This window comes from Lepisosteus oculatus, chromosome 2 (genome assembly GCF_040954835.1).
Source record: "Lepisosteus oculatus isolate fLepOcu1 chromosome 2, fLepOcu1.hap2, whole genome shotgun sequence".
Lineage (NCBI taxonomy): Eukaryota > Metazoa > Chordata > Actinopteri > Semionotiformes > Lepisosteidae > Lepisosteus > Lepisosteus oculatus.
Genome location: NC_090697.1, coordinates 43153534 through 43177042, shown reverse-complemented (window position 1 = coordinate 43177042; position 23509 = coordinate 43153534). Strand labels below are relative to the sequence as shown.

General features: G+C 36.9%; 1 protein-coding gene across 3 annotated transcripts in view; it reads right to left on the bottom strand.

Moving 5' to 3' along the window:
- Nucleotides 1–23509, bottom strand: part of LOC102692054 (calpain-9-like) — a 42408-nt gene that overhangs the window by 3094 nt on the left and 15805 nt on the right. For 2 of the 3 annotated variants that reach the window (XM_069178678.1, XM_015349375.2), the window contains exons 5-22: nucleotides 21343–21476; nucleotides 19832–20006; nucleotides 19049–19126; nucleotides 18058–18143; nucleotides 17417–17491; nucleotides 14680–14840; nucleotides 11119–11288; nucleotides 10767–10778; nucleotides 10449–10657; nucleotides 9963–10017; nucleotides 9045–9059; nucleotides 7497–7559; nucleotides 5499–5556; nucleotides 4060–4124; nucleotides 3132–3200; nucleotides 2527–2605; nucleotides 2271–2387; nucleotides 1394–1446 (exon numbers count right to left, since the gene is read on the bottom strand). In XM_069178678.1, coding sequence (XP_069034779.1) covers nucleotides 1394–1446; nucleotides 2271–2387; nucleotides 2527–2605; nucleotides 3132–3200; nucleotides 4060–4124; nucleotides 5499–5556; nucleotides 7497–7559; nucleotides 9045–9059; nucleotides 9963–10017; nucleotides 10449–10657; nucleotides 10767–10778; nucleotides 11119–11288; nucleotides 14680–14840; nucleotides 17417–17491; nucleotides 18058–18143; nucleotides 19049–19126; nucleotides 19832–20006; nucleotides 21343–21476 — 1674 coding nt within the window. The remainder of the gene's footprint in view (nucleotides 1–1393; nucleotides 1447–2270; nucleotides 2388–2526; nucleotides 2606–3131; nucleotides 3201–4059; nucleotides 4125–5498; nucleotides 5557–7496; nucleotides 7560–9044; nucleotides 9060–9962; nucleotides 10018–10448; nucleotides 10658–10766; nucleotides 10779–11118; nucleotides 11289–14679; nucleotides 14841–17416; nucleotides 17492–18057; nucleotides 18144–19048; nucleotides 19127–19831; nucleotides 20007–21342; nucleotides 21477–23509) is intronic. The other variant, XM_069178679.1, reaches the window with a different exon arrangement.

Genomic DNA, 23509 nt, shown 5'->3' with positions numbered 1-23509 from the left:
TTTAGTCCATTTATCTCTTTTGAGCTCTTGTAGTTATTTGATCAAAAGATCATATCCAGATATTTCTTGAAAGAAGTCAGGGTATCAACATCAATAAAATGGCTTAAATTCATACTCCACAGCCTTTTGTTTACAAAGGTGTCTCTTGTTCTTAGCTTGAAATGCATGTCTACATTGTTTCAAATTTTGTTTTGTTTTCAATTGGTTCACAATTCACTGTTGATCCTTACATCATTTGGGATGACTTGTCCATTCGTTTGATTTTGAATGCTTAGGAACATATGAATATCTGGAAATGAGAGGGGGCCTTTTGGCTTGTCTAGCCTGTTTGTGGTTGAGCCGAGCATCTAATCCAGCCTCTTCTGTGAAGGAAACAGGGTATAGGCTTCAACAATATGGGTGGGTACCCATAAAAAAGTTCCTCCTATTCATGGTTTTAAATGTACTTCCATTTGCTTACCACTTGTGCTCTCTGGTACATGTTCACTGTTCATTCTGAAGAAATCCCCTGGGTTGATTTTGTAAATGCCTTTTTACATTTGAATATTTGTATAAGGTTCCCTTGTAGTCTTGTTCTGTTCAAGTCTTAAAAGGTTCGGTTTCTTCAGTCTGTCAGTGTAGAACTTTCCCTTAAGCCCTGGAATGTATCCAGGGGCTTTTCTCTGAACAGATTCCAGAGCAGCAATATCTCTTTTAAGAGGTGGTGACCAAAACTAGACACAAAAATTCTAGATGAGGCCTTTACTAATTTGCTATACAGTTTTAACTTTTTTTATTCAGATTTTATGCTTATAACTATATACCCACTTCTACTGTAGTTAGGTGTCTGCTAATCCTCCTAATTTGGCATAATCTGCAAATTTGACCAGTTTACTAAGTATTACTGTATGTAATCTGGATTATTGATGTAAATTAAGAAGAGCAGTGGTTCTTTTACAGATCCCTGAGATCACTAGTTACTGTACATCACCCCAGTTTGAGTGTTCACCCCTTATCGGTACTCTGTTTTCAATTTAATAAACAATTTTCAATAACACTCACATTTCTTTGAATGTCTGCTACCAATTATTTATTAATTAATCTTTTATGAGGAACTTTTTCATAATGCTTTAGAAAATCTAAACACACTATATTATATGTCTTATGTTAAACTTTTACTGTTGTTGCTTGTTCAAAGAAGTCTAATAAGATCAGGTAAGACCTACTTCAAAATCCATGCTGCTTCCTAGAATATTATTGCCATATTGTTGATTCTCTAGCCTAGATGTTATAATACACATATAAGACACATACAGTACATACAACCTGTTAACGTATTTATCCATTTTTGAATAGCTGAATAATAGCCATTTTCATATGGCCGTATGAGCATATGAAAAACGTTTTCCATTACCTCAGATGGCCGCAGATACATGCCTTTTCCATCAGATAGATTCTGAAATATTTCTGTAAAAAATAGAAAATACCATATTTTTCCACTCCTTACATCATTCCTTTCATATTCACTGGACTTACGACACTAATATTTGTGTGCATTATCTGAATGGCAAATGGTTGTTAGACCACACTTAAGTGATCAAGCTGAACATTCAAATAATACTGATATGACATCTTCGAGATCATACATACAGTATACCCTTTAAGGCAGTAAATGTTTTTATTTAAAGGTGAAATGGCAATGGAAAATGTTACATGTTATTTCTTGCATGTCAGTTTACATGTTTCATGTTGCTTTGACAGAACACAGCATTTAATTGACAGTTCTGAAAGCATCACAATCACAGGAGTGTGTATTTCCCCAAAACTACGGCCAACAAAGTCAGAGAAATTAGGACAACTACCTGTAGAGTCAGTTTGACTCAGGGGTTAATGTCAAATACCTGTTTGCACTTCTTGTTAAGCTGCACAAGAAGCGAATCGGCATGCCATGTATACAAAAGTCAGAACACGTGCTCCTTTAGGTTATTTATTCTCCAAAAAAGAGGAGTGTGACGATATTCTACTGGGACAATGTTATTGCATATACAGTACAATGCAATATACAGTATTAATATAGTAGGCAACATTTTTTACAAATTAACTATTGTGATTTTCTCATATAAATTAGATACTTTTCTCGTATAAACGCAATAATAACGAGTTCATTTTTTTTCTCTGTGGCGCTAATAAGCTTCTGTACTCCTGTGCTTGTGTGACTGGAAAACGCAATAATGTGAAGATGTAATGAGTGAGCATGAGTCAAACGTTCACTGAGATTAATTCAGACGTACTGGCCATGCACTCCAGGCGCAGCATGAGACACATGTAACTCTCGAGAGTGAGGCGACCGGAAGAGTCCCCGTAACGCAGCGCCATGAGGTTCAGCAGCTCATCATTGACTTTGATCCCTGAGGAAAGAACATGGCATTTTTAACACAAGTATGATTTAGCTCAGCTGCCGAACTGCAGCGGCCAACAAGCATGATAGAGAGTTCAATGTTGTAAATTAAAATTTATGGGAAATAACAGAAAAAGTAACTCAGTTACCTATGCTCTCTATGGCATTTTGTAGCTCAGGCAAAGACAGATGTCCTGTGTGGGACACATCTTTTTGGTAGAACATTTCCTGAGAAAATAATGTTAGTAGGCCATTTTGGAAAGTAATTAAAAAGTACTTACATAATTACTCAATATTGCTAATTTCCTTGCATATAATGCTGATTATGTGTGGTGTCAATGTAATTAAAGTTTAATTATGTAAAAATATATGCAAATACACAAATGCACATTTTAAAGCACACATAATTACATATGCCGCAAATATACACATGTACATTTAAACTACAGTATATATAATAATATTATTAATTATGTGCAAGTATAAGGTGTAGTTATTAAGTGTTGTATGTAATCTGAATACATTAATTAGTGAATGCTTAACAAGAAGGGTTACCAAAAATACACGGTGAAGTAAGCAGTGACTTATGGATTATATACACGAATAACATTTTGCCTAAACTGAGACCTGCAATGAATGAGAGCTGAATGTCTGTGGTGGATGAAGTGCTCTGTGATTCTGTGGGAGGATAAGTGTAATGTAAAAGCAGTTCATTAAAAAAATGGCAGAAGTACTGCAGCAAAATTCTTCCTACCTGGTAGGCAAGGACCTTTTTCCACAAACGTACAAATTCTACAGCATTTAACTTTCCAGTAGTTGAAAGCTGTAAAATGGGTTAAAGAACAGCTAGTCGTATTAAAAGAGTACACTAATGCAATGCTTTGTGTGTCTAAATACCCTGTATTTCACACTCATTACATTCTGTAAAACAAAATACTTAATCATATTATTTAAATAACTGAAATAAAAATAATTTAGAACAGCCAATTCAACAAAACAGAGAGCACCGCTCTGGACTATAATACACTGTATACACCATAGTGATGGCATGCTGTAAAGCTCTGTTTAATAAAGACTTGAACTAATGTAAACTCAATTGAACAAATTGTCTAACCTATATCAAAAATAATATTATAATTGCATTGCATTCTATTTCATTTGAGAAAATATGTGGCATTACTGTTTTAATAAATATTAATCTAGCATTCATTTCTTTAAAGGACCACAACAAAACAGTTGCAGTATTCGAGGCATGATGGTAATGTTTACGCAATGTACACAATATTCTCAAAGTAGTTCTTGTTGTAGTATGCTGAGAAACACACTAAAAAAACACTGTTGTAGTGTTGTTTTATCTCTGTGGTATTATTTAGATTCTGTGTAGAACCTTGAAGGATCTGTGATGCACTGTTTATCACAATTGTGACAAGCGTATAACCAGTTTCACAAAACAGATATTTTTGACATAGTTTTGTTGTGATAGTTGGCAGGAGAATATACTGTACATGCGCAGATGCAGAAGAAAGTAGGAAGCTAAAAAATGCAGGAAGAGGTTATACATATAATGTCTGATTTAGAAAACATTTACAGCAATAAGCTGAATCTTTAGAAACCGTTTACAGTAATAAACTGAATCTCACAACAAAGTTTGGCTCCTAAACTTCACAACTATAAAAGGATACATCCATTATTGCTATGATGCTTTTGCAAGCATCCAAGCTGAACCCTCCACTCTGAAATGTTTTTCCTAAAAAACAACAGAAAGTTTTTTTCACAGAAGGGCTTCCATGGGAACCCATGGGAAGTAGCACATTTCTAAAAGTCAACAGCTGCAGACCTTAAACAAATACTTGGTTAAATTATATAATTGCAATCTCAACTTCAATAACACCCAGAAGACCTTCCAACCTCATAATCCAATGGATATAATTAACAAAACGCATTCAGATATAATAAGGCAGAGTGATCGTCTGTTTATTGTCTGTGCCATGGGTTTAAAAACATCCAGTTAGTCATCCATGCACACCTCTGGTATAATTAGGGTGTATTTTGAATTTGTATAACATAAGACTATGGGAAACTGGGATAACCTGTCCAGTCATGACACTATTTTCACTAAATGTCTGGATGAGAATCTTGGATGAATTACTTACTAAAAACGAAATGTGCTAGATGAGCTTCATGGCTTCCTCTTGTTTGTAAACTTTCTTATGCTCTTATGACTATTTTTAAACATTGTGAATCATTAATATATTGTAGCTCTTTCAATTGAAAATGAAATATTCACACGAATGCATGAATGCAGGTCCCTTAAAAAAACAGCACTCTTGTAGGGCTCTCAGCAGAGATTTTCAATCAGATCTGCATGCCATCACATAAAACAAAACATGAGAACGGTGCTATAAATGGTTGTGACATATAAGTAGCAAACGTTACTAAAGTATATTGTCTTACATTTAGGCAAATAGTTAACATCACCACCAATAACATATTAAAAAAAAAACTGTATAAACACAAAGTCCACTGTATTCATTACTATGTACTGTACATTGTCAAGGAGTGACAAAACTGTCAACTAACTATAAAAGAAAAGTGGGTGTTCCAGGAGAAATAAATTCTCTCCATGGACACAGAAGAATGCACAGAGTGGTTCCTTGTTTGCCTTGACTCTAGATTTTGAATATTTTTAATGGTCATTGGGAATCATATGCAATGACAAGAAAAGTGTTATATAAAAACAGTCATACAAACAGCAACATGACTCCAACACAGGCCAAACATAATTAGATTAATTATCAGTTGAATCAGCTGATTAAGGCAGTCTAAATTTGTTAAAGCAAGTAAATGCATTGAATATGCGTGAAAAATAAAAATACAGCAAATATCAAAGCATAAAAAGCATGGAAATTGTAGACCATGATAGGAAAAGGAAACATATACTGTATAAATATCTGACAGAAGATCTTGGTATCAAGGAGACCTAAGAATTAATCAAAAACAGAATTTGAATGCTCTCATGCAGCATCCCTAATGAATAAAATAATTGTGTTGTTTGCCAAAACGTAATCTTGAGGAATAATGTATCTGAACCCAGTCACACCCAGAACATATCTTAGCTTACCCTTGAGAATGTTCTCATTGAGAAGTGCCTGCAAATGTTCAGCATCAACTTCTTCATACTGTGTCAAAGAACAACAAACAGGGGCACATATTATCAGACAGACAAAGCAACAGATTAAACATAAAGAGGACATAATAACATAATACTGTATAATGTTGTTTCTTCAGATCATTTACTCTTCCTTAGCTTAAAATGTGACTTTATTATAGTGTAATACATTTCGCATGGTGTTTTGTTGCTTAAGGGCTTTGAAGCAAGTAACCAGGTTGTAAAGAAATATTTTGTTATAGTGTACAACTGCTATAAAAAAGAGAAGCATTTTTTTCTTGCACAGTTGCATAATTTTCTCAGTGTTCCATATCTTTAGTCATATTTCACATTTCTTTATCTGTTTGATGCTAAGTTCATTTTTAGGTACCTGTATGTTCTCCATTCTTCCTGTCATAAAACTGAGTATACTGTAGATCATTAGAGAATTGCCTTGCAGCAGTAGGAACACATTATTTATTAACTTGATGTGGAAAATGATGGAACTTAACAGTATGCCTTACGTTTACTGTATTACAGTTTCTGGAATGTATATGACGCTATTTTACTTAGCTAGACTATTCAAACAAGTACATTGTAACACATTTGGTGTCAATGTTGTGATATTGATTGAAAGGATGAGAAAACAGGCTTCACATAAAACAATCTAAAACAAAATAACATGGAGTTATGGTACTTGATATACATTTAAATGGCACCAAGGGGAACTGATGAACAATAACATTACAGAGGACAATGACAAAATCATTGTCCACCAGAGAATGTTTACAAGCCATCACAGGCCCAGATCATGTTGATATTGTCTGATGGGTACTGTGGTAGTGTATGGAAATGTGTTCCACACAGTCCTATTTATGGTACCATGGTACCAGGAGTACCATATTTCACTCCTGGCATACATCAGGAGTGCTTCATCGTGTACAGTTTTAAGATGTGCAAATAGGTTATCTAACTACAGTGCCTATAAAAATATTACAGCCCCTTTGGACTTTTTCACATTTTATTGTGTTACAGATGGAACCATGATGTATTTAACTGAGAAAGTTTGCCACTCATCAACACAAATTACTCAATGATGTCAAAGTGAAATCAAATCCAGACATTTTACTAAATTAACTAACAAAAAAAAACTGAAAAATAATTGAATGCATAAGTATTCACCCCCTTTCTTTGACACACCTAAATTACCTCTGAAGTAACCAACTCTCTTCTCCAAGTCACATAATTACTTGACTGGAGTCCACCTGTGTGCAGTTGAGGTGTTTCACATGATTTCAGAATAAATACACCTGTGTCTGGGAGCTTAGTTAGAACATTTCCAAGGAATCACTACACTTTGAAGACCAAGGAACATTCCAAGCAGATCCAAGACAAGGTTCTTGAAAAGTACTGTACCAGTCAGGGAAAGAATATAAGAAAATTTCCAAGGCATTGAATATACCTCAAAGCACAGTGAAGTCTATCATTAAAAAGATGAGAAAATATGGAAGAACTGTGAATCTGCCCAGAACTGGCTGTCCTCTAAAAATGAGTGTCATACTTCATACTTCCATTGTTACAGCAGGATCTTTTTACAGACAGCATGGTGGCACAGTTAGCACTGGACCGTAGGCTTGCATCACAGGGGCCCTGGATTCAAGTCCTCTGATGCTTTCTGTGTAGAGTATATGAGTATATATGTCTCTATATGTGTAGAGAGTGTATATTCTTCCCTCGTTTGTGTGCATTTCCTCCAACAGTTCTAAGGCATACTGCTAGGTATGGGGAAAAGGGTATGCTTAGTATAGGCTTTTGGGAAAATTGGCCCTGACTGTGTATGTGTGCTTGTGTCTGTGATTCTGTCCTACAGTAGTCTGGCTTGCTGTCCAGGGTGTATCCTGCCTTGGTGTGTTGCCAGCACCCCTGCAACCCCGTAATGGATATGGTTAGAAAATGTATGGATTTTCTTACCTGATCAGAATATTGCAGAAAAACCTTCTTGTGGGGATTGTCTTCATAGTTATAAATGGGCTGCTATAGATAAAATGAATAAAAAAATTAAACAAAATAAATTAATATCAGTAATGACCAACAACTATAATCTCCGAAAATCTAATCACATTTTATCCCATGGAATTAAAAAAGTTGTTCTATGAATATTTTTTTAAGACAGGTCCTTACTGAAAATGAAATTTTAAGTGACAGGATTTCTTAGTTATATATATATATTAGGAAATATATAGTTATATTTTAAAAATAAAAAAGAAACAAATAGTTTTGCAGTTCATGACAGAAAAGTAGCAAAGCAGTTAACAAGGACACAGCCTTGACATTGTAACCTTGAATCTGTCGAGACTTCAATGCTTAAATCGCATATTCTATACTTTACACTTAACTGGATACTCTGCTGAATCAAAGGAACAGAATTCTTAAATGCTAATATTTGTGGATTATATCACCCTTTATGTTATAGTGAACATGTCCAATTTCCAAAAGATGTACTAATGAACATGATGGGTTTTAAACTACCTTCAGCAGCTACTTGTGGCTTCCAAAAGCTTTATGCATTGAGATTAGTACTATAGAACAATTTAGAACTGTATAGCACTAAAATAAAAAGAAGCCAGAAGATTCAAAACATTGTTGTTTGTAAGATTTCTACCTCCACCATGATCAATGAACCAACTCACTTTAAGAATGCTGTAAGTAGTTCCTGAGAGGTTCTCTATCAGTGCCCCTCCTAATACTGTTTAATATATGACTGTACGGTATAAAGTCAATTTCCAACTGGACTCTGCTATGTCACCTAGCTCTGCTCAGGTGTGGCAGTCTCTGACAGATATTCTGAAGCAAGGATATTGCACACAAGGTTAAGATAAGTGATAAATGAATACCTTTAAAACATGCTGGACAGATCTCAAGGCATCCCAGAATTCATAAAATACTCTGGTATTCTTTTCTTGCTTCGTTATACAATATAATACTTTACAGGCAAACCTGTCTTTTACACAGTAGATCCTGTAAGAGCCATTCTGGTTCAGAAAGCTGTGTGGAACGAGCTGCTGCCCTCAGTCACCTGACCAGCTGTTGGCAGACTGTTTTAAGACCAGGAAGCAAAGGCTTCCAAGTGCCAGTTAGATCTGCTGTCTGGAGGACCAGAGGGAATGGAGAAGGAAGCAACTGACCAAGGGACAAAGCAGTCCATAAGTTTGAAATTTTAAAAGTGTTTTTAGAAGAATCTTGCAAAGTGACTGAAGGTTTGGAGAAACTGAGTGACAAAAGAATGTTAGGCAACAGGTATCAGTAACCATATTTAAATTCAAGTTTGCATATAGCAGTCAGTGTTTTTGGTGTCTGTATACTCCCTCTGATCAATGTCTTCAAGCACAAATAGTGGCAAAGGTGCTAATCAACAAGGATAGAGGAGCACACTGTTTGCTTAGAGACCACACAACTACCACACTGTAAGGAATTTGCACTTTGAGGTGTGTGGTGGTGCTGAGCCAGTGAGGTCCGTACCTGGGGCAGTGGGTCCTGGAAGAAAACAAAGAAGAGACAAATCTTCATGACACCTCGCCTTTGTGCAGGTCATGAGTGTGTAGTGTGTCCCTTGTGCATCATTTGTATCATGTGTTCTGTGTATTAGCTAGGTAGTATAAGATGTTGTCATGGCTCACTTGGTAGACTTTAACAAGGAGAGTAACTAATACTACTGTCTTGTCTGGTCTGTGGGTATCTATATACTATCCATACTATATATTCTTGACATGAATTTTTGTGAAGAATCTGAAAGACACCTGTTCTGGAAAACTGGTAAGCAGCTTAGCTGCCCAGCTGTGATAGAGAGCCTAATTAGAAGTTAGTCTAGCAGTTCAAAAAAGGAGATTATGCTTTTGTATTGGTGTTTTGCTTGGTCTTTCATTTCCCCCACTGTAAATAAAAGAGCATTTGATTTGTACCGTAGAGTTGTATATTTGTATATCCTTGGCTCTTTCTGGAGAAATCAACAATTGCAGCTGGAGTACAACATAAACAGTGCTTTATTTTTCACTTTTGTGGGTAGCCATTAATACAGTACAGATTACATCTGTCTGTTTGTGCTTGTTTTCCAAGGTCAGTCTATTTTAAATATCCCAATGTGTCATGGCCAAGCTGGACAGTCACAAATACATTAAAGCTGAAAGAGGTCAGTATTGCATAGTGAAAACAAAATTATTGAAGCAACTGTGGCTATCAGAGCCAAAAATGCTTCTGGTAGTGAAGCAAAAACCACAATTTGAAAAGAAAGACTCATGTGATCCCTGGAAGTTTTGTAAGAATTATATCAAATATATATAAATAACACATGATGGAATATGTTTATTCAGTAGTAAACTACAAACACTAGTGAACTCCAGCTTTTTTTCAGTATTCTACACAATTAAATTGCATACACACCTTAGGCATCTCCAGGTTGGGGATGTTGGACTCCAGAACATTGGTACTACTATCTCTGAAAAGAAAAATATATATTGCATTTTTCAGTCATATCATAGTCTACTGTGTTTTTTAACGTGCCTTAGTAAATATGCAGTTGTAGCAAACTCCTTTTTATTGAGAAGACCTAATCAAGAACAATAGAAAATTTTTGAACACCATATTTTTATTGTAAACACCTTTTGGTTAGCTTAAAGGCACAAAAATAACTTTGTCCATAGAATTTAAATCCTAAGCAATTTCAAAGGGCTCATGTGATAAATTAATCAATAGGAATGTTATGTCAAATACTCATTAGCTATTTAAAAAAAAACAATGTAAATGTTTGCTTTCAAAGAGACTTAAAATGCAATTTACAAAAATTGTAAAAGAAGAAAATATTATATTATAGGGGATATTAATATATAATATATCATTGCTGACAATACAATCCATTAAAAGTCTTACTTTGTGTAGTTCTTTGTCTTGGAAAAAATTGATAAAATAAAGTTAGCAGTTTCATCTGGTTTATATGTGGAAGGGACAATTAAATAGTCCCCAGGTTTGAGCTGGAAGCACTCTGTCACTTCTCTGGAGTTTATGAATGCCTTTGTTTTTGCAATGGGGCTCTGGCTATTGAAGAATGCTGCTGGGAACTTTCCCCTCTGCTCCTTGTACTTTGGAAAAAGAAGAAATAGCATGCAGAAACACACATTACAATTTGTATTTCTTCAAGGAATAAAATAAGTTAAATCTGTAACAAAAGGTGAATAGCAAAATACTTACTGAAGGTGGTACCTACAAAAAAGAAATTAAAAGGCACGTTAATTTTAAATTTAAGTATGTTTCTTAACTGGAAGTACTCGTACTGCAAAGAGAATGATCTCTACATGTACAGTATGTAAAAGGTTCAATACATAAAATGTCAATAAATGGCATTTAAATATGTAACTATGTATAGTAAATAATACATTTAGTAGTTTTTAAATTTATAAGAACAAGCTATTGCTTGTGCATTTTTTGTTTTTTCATTAAATAATTAGTCTCCCAAATTCTGAGAAGGCTGTCTAAATAGGCCAAATTAGAAATGAAGAGAGACTAGATCCTCAGAGAGCAAGAAATAAAAAACCCACCTCACCTGAAAAATGACATAACCTATGGATGCATTAGGAGAAAGGTGTCTGAACCTTTCCTGAGGTTTCTGCATGAGTGACACCAGGATGTTGCAAGAGCCCGAGGTGTGGCCGTTCTCTTGTGCTAAAATGTCAGTTAGCGTCACTCGGTACTGTGGATTCATCCAGAATGTATCTGCAAGCAAACATTTGGTTTTTCAGAGTTCTTCCTCTACAATTGTCGATACAGTGCAGAAAAAATGACTGTATATCCAATACAGAAAAAAATCCAGTGAGTCATTCAATGTGTAGTCACGCCTGAATCAATACAGGTTAAAGGAGGCCAAGGGTGAGACCGAGAGATATTTCTGCAGCCATTAAATAGGTTTAAAGAAAGGTGAGATGTGGAATATGCGAAAATGAAATGTAAAATAAGAAGCAGACTTAGTTTAAGCTTGAATTAAATAAGAAAAAGGTTAAGAGATGCACCTTTGCTTCTGTAGTCTGAATGACTGTAAGTTCTATGATTTTTAATTTTCTTTTAAATCCATTTAATTGCAGAAACAGGGTGAGTGTACTGTATTGTAAGCAATGCAGTCACTTTTTTGCATTATTTTTTAACCTTTCTCTTAAAGGTTAAACTGTAATTGAAATATATTTTGTGTGCTCATTCAGTCCTTGCTTTAAAGGTCTGAATGCTGTTAGTGCATCACCCACAGAGTTTGAAACATTCTACCTAGTCTTTCAGTGTACCTCAAATGTTCACCTAGACTTTGGTTCTTGTTTCATTACTGAGCTTGACAATTTGACAGTTTTCAGGGCTTTGCAATTATTGAGGAATGCTGTAATCTCTGTTGAAAACTAAAGAGATTTATAGGAGGATTTCAAATATTTTGCTCCACAGCAGAATGTGCTTCTAGGTGCTTCGAAAGTAATTAAAATACGAAGATGTCAGTCAAGCTGGAGGCGTGAGGGGTAAAGTCTGTTCTTGAGTTGAGAGGCCTCATACCTCAACTCAGCCTCATGACTGGAGCTTGTTGTTCAGTATATATTTGTAAAGCAGACTGAGAGTATGTGGATCCTCACTGGATGGGACATGAGCACTATTTCTAGTACTGCTGTCAACCATTTATACTGCGCGGCACACTGAAGCAATTGCTCAAGGATGCTCCAGTAGTGTCTGCAGTAGGGAACTGAAGCCACAGTCATCCTTTTCTACGTCCAGAGCCCAAAGGTACTCTGTGTTTTACCCCAGAGATGTGAAAATAAACTTTTTCACATAATCAGAGCCATAGTGAAGAGGAGATTAGCACAGCTCCCAGGCTCCAAGTTCAGTGGAGGGAATTCTTTGTGGAGCATGTAGGACCTCCTCATATGAAGAACCTCTCCTTGTGGAGTCAGTTCTTGGATTTCCTCCCACACTTCATATACGCCTCCTGCTCTTGTGTCCCTACTCTGTGGCGGACTGATTTCCCATTAAGGATCTAGTGTACCTAACACTCTTTATCTGCTGGGGGAAGATCTGTCTCACCTTGAGCCTCCCAGGATGGTAACTCAAAGTGGAAAGATAGAAGGTCTGGTCCCTTATTTGGACATGCCTACTTTTGCCTTGGAGCAAATGACTGTAAAATATGTCTCATATATTCTTCCTCAATATGACAATACTTTGAGGAACTGAGCCAGAATGGTTGCTTTCCTTGAAATGCTTTCCTTGAAATTGGTTGTATAAACAATGACTTGTTTATAATGTGAAGAGTATGTCTTCACACAATGCTATAACATGTGATGTAATTTTAATTCATTTTCTAGAGTTGCACCTTAGCTATAATGAGCCAACACAAGCAGATCATTTTCAAGTGCATCTCTTTCAGTTTCAGAGTACTTTATCTGATTTTTGTAATACAAGTTCTTGTGATCTGCAGATGTATTTTTGTGCTCAACAGTGTCTATGTTGAATTAAATGTAAATGTGTCAGGAACCACCAGTTCTCTTCCTTCAATTGAAGCTTTTTCATTACTATCACGCTATAGTATTTCACAGCCAGCCTTCCACTCCTGCCAATAGGAAAATTGTACATTGAAACTAAACTTAAAATGTAACGGTGATGTAATAACATATGTAGTAATAAATAATTTAAATGGGAGAAATGAAAAGATATGTAAATATGAAAATCGTTATAAGATGATTTAATGTGTTCAAGCACTATTCAAACTTCCCTTACTACCAAGAAATATGTAAAGTATGACTTATACAGTTAGTATTGTAACGGATGGCCGGCCATTTGTTACGGTATTTCCTGCTTGAATAGGGTTTTGGACTAAAAACTGGAATGTTAAAGATTTAAATCTCAGATGGGCACTGCTGTTTTACCCTTGAACACTGCTCAGTTGTATATGGTAAATGGGTACCAATATAAGTTGTTTTGGATAAAAGCATCAGCCAAATACTGTACATTATTAATGGATGAATAAAAAATCCTGTGAAGAAACTCCTGTGCTAACTCACAAACACACATGCAGCCTCAGAAATTTGCAGCTAACAAGTGGTAAAGGTTGATGCCTGTGTGAGTGTGCCTATTTACAGTACAATGTTAATGCTTTTACTTCTGTGGAGGGTGTAGGGCTCCAGAAAGCAAATTATTCTGAATATGCATGATTCTGGACTACGTGCACGGCTTGCTCAATTGCAATAGAAATGTTTTAAATGTAACATTTAGTAGTTTATTAATTACCAAAGTGTATGTTTTTGTCATTTTCTTAATATTTCTGTTGTGCGTCTGTGCCCTCTCAACTAAGGATGGGCTACTTGTGCCAAGGAGTACATAGTATCTTTTTACAGAGCATAAGAACACAAAGGTAACGAGAGGTTGAAATTCATCCTATCTAGCTCAATTAGCTGCTAGTAGCTAGGTGATCCTATGAGCTCACTCATCCATTCTTTGAAAAATAAAAATAGGGTAAGAGCCTCAACAAGGATCTCCAGTTCTCCATTTTAAATGTATTTCCCTGTAGTTCCCTCTTCTGTCCTCTGGTTTGCTATTCACTGTTGATTACGAAGAGGTCTATAAAAACTTTTTTAATGATTTTAAATACAGAATCAAGACCACGGTGGCACACAGTGGTTCGCATTACTGTCTCATAGTGCTGGGGCCCTGCATTCAATTTTGGACATGCAGTGCTATCTGTGTGGAGTTAATGTTCTCCCAATGTTCATGAGGGTTTTCTCTGGGTGCTCTGGTTTCCTCCCACAGTAAAAAGACATGCTGGTAGGTTAATTGTCTTCACTGGTGTGATTGTGTGCATGTGTGTGTCTGTATGAGCACCCTGTGATGGATTGGCATTTAGTGCAGGGTGTGTATCGCCTTGCAGGATAGGCCTTGGCCCCTCTGTGATGCTGTATTGGATAAAACAATTAGGAAAGGGATGGACAGAAGGATGAATGGATTAATGGATGAATCAGGACCTCCTACCCCTCCCCCATAGTCTTCTCAAGACAAACAATATTCAATATTCAGTTCTTCTGTCATGCCAGTAAAGGGCTCTTGAAAGGAAAGGAAATGGAATAAGCATATTACAACTCAAGCCTACCACTGTAGTTCAAGCAGCCGCCAGCTGTGGCTCCCTGAACCCATCTTCCTTCATGGACAGAAGAGTCCCAGACACACTTATTTCCTGAATCCAGAAATTCAGGGGATAAATTACAGATGTCTACTTCTGTGAAATGCCTCTTGAAGTCCTCTATCGACATCCTGTAAAAAAAGACTACAATGTAACACATTCGTTTAGAAAAATATGAAATTGTGGATTCAAAACTTTCTCCTTACAACTTTGAAAACCAGATTACAACTGTAATGGCAAGGTTAACAAAATCCATAACACACAGATGTCATTACTGAAAAAAAACAACTGAAAATTATTGTAAATGGGTTATAATGCTTATTGCTGAAAGGAAACCTGACATTCTTTGATGTGACTCACTCTTTTGTGAGTTTGGCTAGAAAAAAAAAAAGTCTTCTGTCCTTTGTAAACAGGATTTTCTAATGACATAAACAGAATATTACATGTTTTAAGATAAGGAAACAATTTTAGAACATAAAGGATTACAAATAATAATACTATTAGGCCCATCTGACCCATTTGGTAGCTAAGGATCTCATTACAAATTTTCTTGAAAAAAAATTGAAAGAGAATTATAACGATAAATTTTGGTTGGTTAAAATGAAGAATAACAGATCAGAACAGTTCATTAACTGAAACCTTAAACCTGTGAATGACAGACTATTTATTGCCTGTCCTCCAGGCAGGCAGCCAGGTATCTGTCTGAAGGTTTTAAAAGTTACATGGAATTATCTCTTGTTCAGGACAATAGCTTATCTTTTTTTAAAAAGTGCCAAGTTTCTCTACGTCATTAATACCTTGGAGACAACTATTTTGCCACTTTGGCACCCACAAACCTTCTGTAAAGACACTGCTTGTACCTGATTTAAGCAGGGCTGAGAGAAGAGTCAAAATGCAGGCAGAAAAGTAGGAAAATGAGCAGGCAAACAGGCAGACTGGCATGATGAGCAAGCAGACAGCCTGTCGTGTCAAGCAAACAAGCAGAAAAACAAAATCCAAAACAAAGTCAAAAACATGCAAACATGTTTGTTTGCCCAGAGAGCTACAGAACAAAGTACAAGGAAAATCTGAAAGGTGAGGTAGAATCCAAAAGATAACGAAACTGGGAACTCCAAGGTTTAGAGGATGAAATTCTAATCTTAAGGAAGCTGTTCCCCATGAGACAAGTATAGTTCAAAATCATGCAAAGGTGGGACAGATCTCTTTTCTCTGCATGTAGCCACGACAACTATTCAATTCAATTCAATTCAAGGTGCTTTATTAGCATGACCGATGGGTACAATCAGTGTTGCCAAAGCAAATAAAAAATAATACAATTAACATGGAACAAAACAAAAAATAGAAGTAAAATAAAATGTACAGACATGTTACAGACATTTACAACAAAGACATATGATAAAATATTGACATATACTGTAGGCAGCTGGAGCATTATTGGGAGACAGACTCACTGTTCCTCAGGCTGTGACAGGAGATCACATACTTGGCTGCCAGATCAACTGAGTTCCCTCCTCCCTCTCCCAGTAGGATTGGGACCCGTTGTGATTCTGGCAGGTGTGGGAACTCAGGGATTAGATTTCTGAATTTCGGGAAGAATGTTTCTCTAATCCCAGAGTATCTGTCACAGTGCAGTAGGAAGTGCACCTCTGTCTCTATTTCTCCCCGCTGGCAGTGGGAGCACAGCCTGTCCTCTCTGGGCAGCCAGGTCTGCCTGTATTGCCCAGTTTCTATGGCCAGGTTGTGGTCACTGAGCCTGTACTTCGTCAGGGTCTGTTTCTGTTTGTTATTTTTTATTTTGGTCAAATATTCAGCTAGTGTGTATTGTCTGTTTAAGGTTCTGTAACATTCCAGTTTATGCTGTGTTTGTGTGTGTGTGTCCCAGTGTGTGAGATATTGCTGTTTGATCTGTGCTGTGATGTGGTTGAGTCTGGGTTGTGGTGCTCTAGCAGTGCTGTCCTGAGGCTGGTTAGTGTCGGTGTGGCTCAGGTCGGTGAGCCTCAGGACCAGCTGGCTCAGGGGGCTCTGTTTTGGGCTCAGCTCTTGGCTCACCAGGGCTTTGTGGTGGTAGGAATTTTGGTCGCTGTTTTTTAAGTGTAGCCAATACTTTAATATTCTTTTCTGTATGTTTATCAATAGTGGGTACTGGCCTAATTCGGCCCTGCACCCGTTGTTAGGAGTTTTTCTCTGCACACGGAGGATGATTCTACAGATCTCCATGTGCAGAGTTTCTGTGGGGTGTTTGTCCCATTGGGTGTAATCCTGGTCTATGAGGGGACCCCACACTTCACTGCCGTATAGGGCAATGGGTTGGATTACACTTTCAAATATTTGGAGCCAGATTCTTGTTGGGAACACAACAAAAACACGTTTCGGCCATGGAGCCTTCTTCAGGTGTCACCACCACGCCTGAAGAAGGCTCCATGGCTGAAACGTTGTGTTTTCTTTCTTCTCTTTTCAGCATTGTTCCTACGCATGCTGATGCAGCTACCCACCTGAAATATATTCATTATGTTTATTATACTCTAACGTATGGCTGCTGTACGCTGTGTGGTTTTGTGCTTTATTTTCTTGCTCACATAAGGAACCTGTTACAATAACATTTTAAGCAATTTATATACTGTATGTAAAAAAGGTTTTTGATATTGAATGATTCATTCTACAGTTTCATAAAAAGGCTTGTTGAAATTTTAAATAGAATTTGTTTTACCAAAACTCTCCGTCATCACTGTTGTGTAGCAACTCTTTTTTTTCTTTAGCACCCACTGTTTGCCATTTTGGGGATCTGTCAGAAAAGAATCAGAATATAATTTACATACTAAATTATATGGCTTTATGGGTAATCTGACAAAACGCAGACTTGAACACCAGAAACTCAGAAATGACCAAGAGTCAGTCTGAGTTCTGTAGTGTCCTGCACATAGATAGGTCTTCGGAGATTGTGCTGTTCTTAGCTTGTTTCAGTTCTCAGGAACAACTTTGAAAACAGAACCCTTTTAAAATCATCCCTTTATTCTTGAAAGAAAAAAAATAAACTTGGAATGAATCACTTTGTATTCATGTCAGTTGGCTTAGTCTTTACTAATCTTTACTACTGAATACTACTGTAATACTCACTACTGGAGTAAATGGAAAAAAAATAAATGCAGAAAACTCCAAACATTCTGTTTCCCTCTCCCAAAACTGTTCACATGGCATAAAATATTGGAATCAATTTTTAAAAATGTTTACTCATGCACAATTAAAAATGTTGATATTTCCTTTCGACTTTATCTTCTGAATTATTCAATAGAATTTATGTTCCCCACCCCCCAAAAAAAACAACTAATTATGGTTCCTCAGAGAGCTTACTCATCACTCCAGTCTCCTATCCATTCCTCTCTTCCCCATGGATTCCACAGCCGAAGTAACTTCTCTGGTACTCCATTGCTCAGCACCTGTGGAGAAAGTTTATTTATTTATTCGGACCTTTCCACCAAATTCCCCAGCAAGACTTCTGGAGTGGTGTTGGGGCACTTTCTAGAATTCCTTCTCTCACATTAAAAAAAAAAAACAACTAACAAAAATCCTGTACCATCACAGACATTTCAGCAGCTTGGTTAGATTGTAATGAATGGATGATAGGGGGATAAGATTTTTAGAGTGTTCAGTTTGACTTGCCCGGCTGAAGGAATGGCAGCCTAGTTGGGTGAAAAGACTGGGAAAGACTGATCTAACCCCCCCCACATCACAGCTGCAAGGGTGTCGATGGGGAGGCAGGGGGAATGCGATACAGATACACCCAGCGAAGATCTGGGTGTGAGACGCATATATGCAGGCAATTGTATGTGTGTGAATTCAGGACTTGTCCTTCTTCCCAAACTTCTGTTATAAACCCCATTTTGTATTGAAACCCTTTGTCTCCCATAGGTTATCATTGGGCATGTTTTCTATAGTATTAAGTGACCTAAGATGTAAATGATGAATAGATTTATAGGACTAATTTATCCCTTTTAAATGTTATGAAATACGATAAATGTTAAGTACCATTTGCCAAACTGAATAACTGTTTAATTAACTTGGAAAAAACTTTAATTAAAACAATTAAGATGTATATGCACTCTCATTAGTGAATGCATTTATTGATTTCTTAAGTGCACTTGATAAACGTAATTAACTGTTTATTAGCTGAAATAAAACATCTACTAAAACCTTCAATAAGTTCACTCTCAAACACATTTGATAGTTCCAGTATTGTTTAAGATGCAAGAAGGCAGTAATAATATGGATGCGTTTATAGTCTATATTCTATAGATATGGAGTGTTGTTCCATGTTTTGGGATAGATTTTTAAATGGACTTACCTCTGCAACACCAGTGACTGTATAGGCATGGCCTTCCACTAATCCACTGGGCAGTACATTATTTTTTCCTGATGTTTTCTAAAAGGAAAGAAAAGCACAAAATTAAAATAATATATCTGTAAATGATATACGCCCATATTTTTTACATCTGCTAGTCTCTATATCCCAAATTATTAGTAACTATTAGTGCTTGTTTGGTAGTTTGATTGCAAAGTGAATCTAAAGTTTCATCCAACCTGACAGAGAAACCTGTTCCAGATATCCACAGCCCTTTGTATAAATAAATGTTTCTGTCTTTTAATTAATTAATTCCCCTTCACAGCCGTGACTCCGTGTCCTTGTTTCATTACTAGTGTAAGTACGATGCAGGTTGAACCTGTCTATAACCCTTTTTATATACTTGGATCAGTTCTCTTAATCATCTCTGTTTGAGACTGAAAAAATGTAGGTCCCTCAAACTGAACATACTGTATGCAACAGTTCCCTGATACCAGTAATCATTTTCGTTTCTCTTCTTTGTACTCTTTCTTAGGAAATCATATTTTTGGTGGTTTCTTGACCAAAACTGAACACAATATTTAAGATGTGGTCTTACTAGTGCATTCTAGTACTTAAGTGTAACTTCACTGGATTTAAATTTCTCATTTATTGCTATGTTTCCAAGCATTGTTTTGTATTGCTTCCCTATATTGTCTTGATGAGGACATAAAAGAAAAAAATCATATATCATATATAGCAGGCTACCTTTTCAGCTTTGTACAGTGTTATAAATCTCATTCTTACCACTGGAGGGGTTCCACATCCCATGAGAGAGTTGACTTTTGCGGCTCTTTCAATGGTTTCCCATAGGTCTGGTTGGGCTTCCTTCAGATTGAAGCGAACATGCACTCCTCCAGTGAAGTCCATCAGAGCCTCTGACACACTTCCGGAGCTCATGTCAGCATAGGAGCCGCACACCCTGAGAAAGAGCACGGGCAAACAGTAAAAAAAACTGCAACTCTGATGGAACATTGGGCATACTTTCCACAAGAATACAAGGGCAGAGGATAAATACACTCAAAGCTAGCAATGAATAATTCTTCAGCTGGGTCATTTCAACAAAGAGTGTTGAAACTTTGCTTCTCTTCCTGCCAGCTCATCCATCCTCAGGAGGCTGTTCCCTAGTGAGGTTTCTGGAAACCTGAAGTCTGTCCCGGAAACAAGGGACTACACCCCAGACTGCTGGGTAATCTTTTGCAGGGCTCATGTACTCACAAGAACAATTCATACACAGCAGCTAACCTAGCTACAGCCCAACACATGTGAGGCAGCAGCACGAAGTGCCAAAGCCCCCTTCTTTCACTTTCTTTTTAAATGTCTTTTGAGTCTCCAAAATATCCATACTGATTTAAACACAAGCTTTACATCTAAATGTGTGATCTTTTATTTGTCTGTAATTCAACTGGAAGCAGATTGTGAATTATTTCATCTTATTTCCTCCACATTTGAAATGATGGAAGAAGGAAGGCAAATAAACAAAGCATTTCAGGCATGTTTTAGTGTACTGTATAACAATTTTTGCCTTAAGTGCCAGCACCCTGCAACTCACAACTAGCAACCCACTGAAGTTCAGTAGGTGTGAGGCTGGTCAGTACACTTATGGGAGACCTCCTGGAAAGCCAAGGTGGTATCATTGGGGCCAGCCAGAGGAGCTCACTGTGGTCTGTGTGGATCCTAATGCCCCACTATATATACTGTAAAAAGGTGCTGTCTTTCGGATGAGATGTAAAACTGAGGTCCTGGCTCCCTGTGCTTCTCAAAAAGAGTAGGTGTGTTACCCTGGTGTCCTGGCCACATTTTCCATTTGGCTGTTATCAATTATGGCCTCTTAATAATCTCCATTTATGAATTGGCTTCATCAACTGGCTTTCCACTGAGATGATTTGTGGTGAGTGTACTTGCACACTATGGCTGCTGGCACATCATCCAGGTGGATATTTCAGATTGGTGGTGGTGGAGGGGAGTCCCCATTACCTGTAAAGTGTTTTGAGTGGCGTGTCCAGAAAAGTGCTATACAGTATAACTGTAAGCAATTATTATTATTATTATTATTATTATTATTTGAACTGGTGATGGAACAGCTCTTTTGTACTCAAAAGATATAATATTTCTCCTAGGGTTCTGGTTGTCACTTCTCAAAATCATCAGTTTTGTGAGCACTGACAGTATGAGTTTCTTTTCTTTTATTGTTGGTGGATTATGTTTTTTAGAATTATATTCTGGTTCAAGTAGATGTAGACATTGGACAGACTTACTTGGCATAGGCCTTCTCCAGTAAGGCAGGCCAGAATTCATTCTGGGTTTTAGGTCTGACAAAAATAAGGTTGTCATCAAGGGTTGGCAACTTGTCATCTATCACAACATCCACCCACTTCCCAAATCGCCAGAACTGTAAAAACAAATACAACGAAAAACAGACATCACAGACTGGCATATTCTCAGGGTGTTACCTTATGTAATACACTATACTAAAATACTGTTTCGGAAAGCAGAAGTATGGGCTTGTGTTGTTGCTGTAGAATTACATTTTGAATGATGAAAATGATGATGATGATGGAAATATAGTAAGATGCTGATACCTTTTGTAAGAGGACCCGGGGAATGGTCATCTCTAACAGGTACTTCCGTAACGAAACACTGAAAATACTAGAGATGGACCTTAGCAAGATGGTGGCCAAAAAGAATCAGCTGACCAGTAAATGGAAAGGGTCTACCCTAAGAAACAATGAGACACAGCTGAGCCCCATCAGGAACCGAATTATAAGTGCCCCGGAGGCAGTGAACAGGGCGGAAGCCGATAAGGTGAATGCGGTTTGGAGGAAAAGAGAGGAAAGAGGTGCATGTTAAGATCGGGCTAAAGAATAACGGACTACTGAAAGGAGAAAAGGTTTACGGTTTTGGATTACGGACACGGGATAAGGATACATCACAGACTGGCTTTATTACGGACTTTTGGAGTTTGGATCGGATCAGGATTAAGGGAACGGATTACGGACTGTATTTGGAAGAGAGTTGGAGGACGAAACGCCACAAAACTCAGGAAAGAAAAGTGTGGTGTAAGTACTACTTTAATTTACATAAACTTTCCCCCAGAGACACCACACTTTCTAGACTTAAATATAAAATAAGTGGTGGGTCTGTGACCTCATATAGAGATCATACTATTTAGTTATTAGAGTATCAGAAGCTGGATTGCCCTATACAAATACAGTAAAAAAGAAAAGAAAGATCTTATGATGTACAAAAGGGTTATATGATGCAAGAATGCATTTGTTTCAGAAATACGTGACAAAAGTCCTTTCTCAGATGGTTAGAAAAGGGATAATTGGTCTAATACCCAAAACATCCCGAGGCAAATTTCATTGCAAGTAAAAACACATACTTAGGTGAATCAAACGGCATGAATCAAGCCTTACATGTAGTGTAGTATTATTGTCGAAAATTGTTTAATTCATAATGGCATTAGTTTTCTCAAGCATTAATGTTTGGAATTAGCCTTTTTATATCCTCCTGTTTGTAAATAGTTGAATACATGCACAATATGTGCCAATTTTCCTTTTTGCCTCTACTGAGGCAAACTAAAATACCAACGTGAAGTGCATAATATAATAGTTTACTCAGGCCCTCGGGGTGAACAGAAGATATGTTGAGTAGTTGGCTTTGTAACAGTGACATAATGACAGAATAGATTGAAGATGCACAAAAACAATGGAACAATAAGAATGCAAACAATGTATAGAAAGCTTCAGAAGAGAATAAAAGCCAATTTAAATTCATGTTCATTTACCATTCATGTTTCATTTTACTCATTTCTAGCTACTGGAAGTGGCTAGTGGTGTTTTGTTAACTAAGCATATGTCCCTGCAACATAATGACTGCACACTCATTAACTCATTAAAAACACACTTTTTTTTTTTGCCCCATAGTAAAACATTCGACTTTGAACCTGAAAAGGTTAAGAAAAAATTATCTTCTGATTAAAATTGCATTTCTTAAAATATAAAATTAATAATGTAAAAGATTATAGAATTACAAAAGTATTTTCATTCAATACACACAGATATACTTAAGAATGCAGATTGTAAAAAGCACACATTCATCAATTAGAGAATGCAAGCTGTTACTGAATGCCTTCCAGTTCATAAACAAGGCCTAACAGTAATTTTGTGAGAGATTCATAAGGTCATGATTAAAGCTCAAATTTACAAGTATCTATTTGGTGAACCAAATCCAATGCGAAACTAACGAACGAATTATAGAGGAGCAAAAATTAGTACTCGCAGAATTGCACAGATTAGGGGAAGAAATCCGGCACTTGAGCGGGGAGAGGCACCGCTCAAGTGGAACAAATTACGCTAGAAAAGATGACCGAGCTTGATGATGTGGAAGCGGATTTAACCACCTTTGAAAGAACTGCAGCTC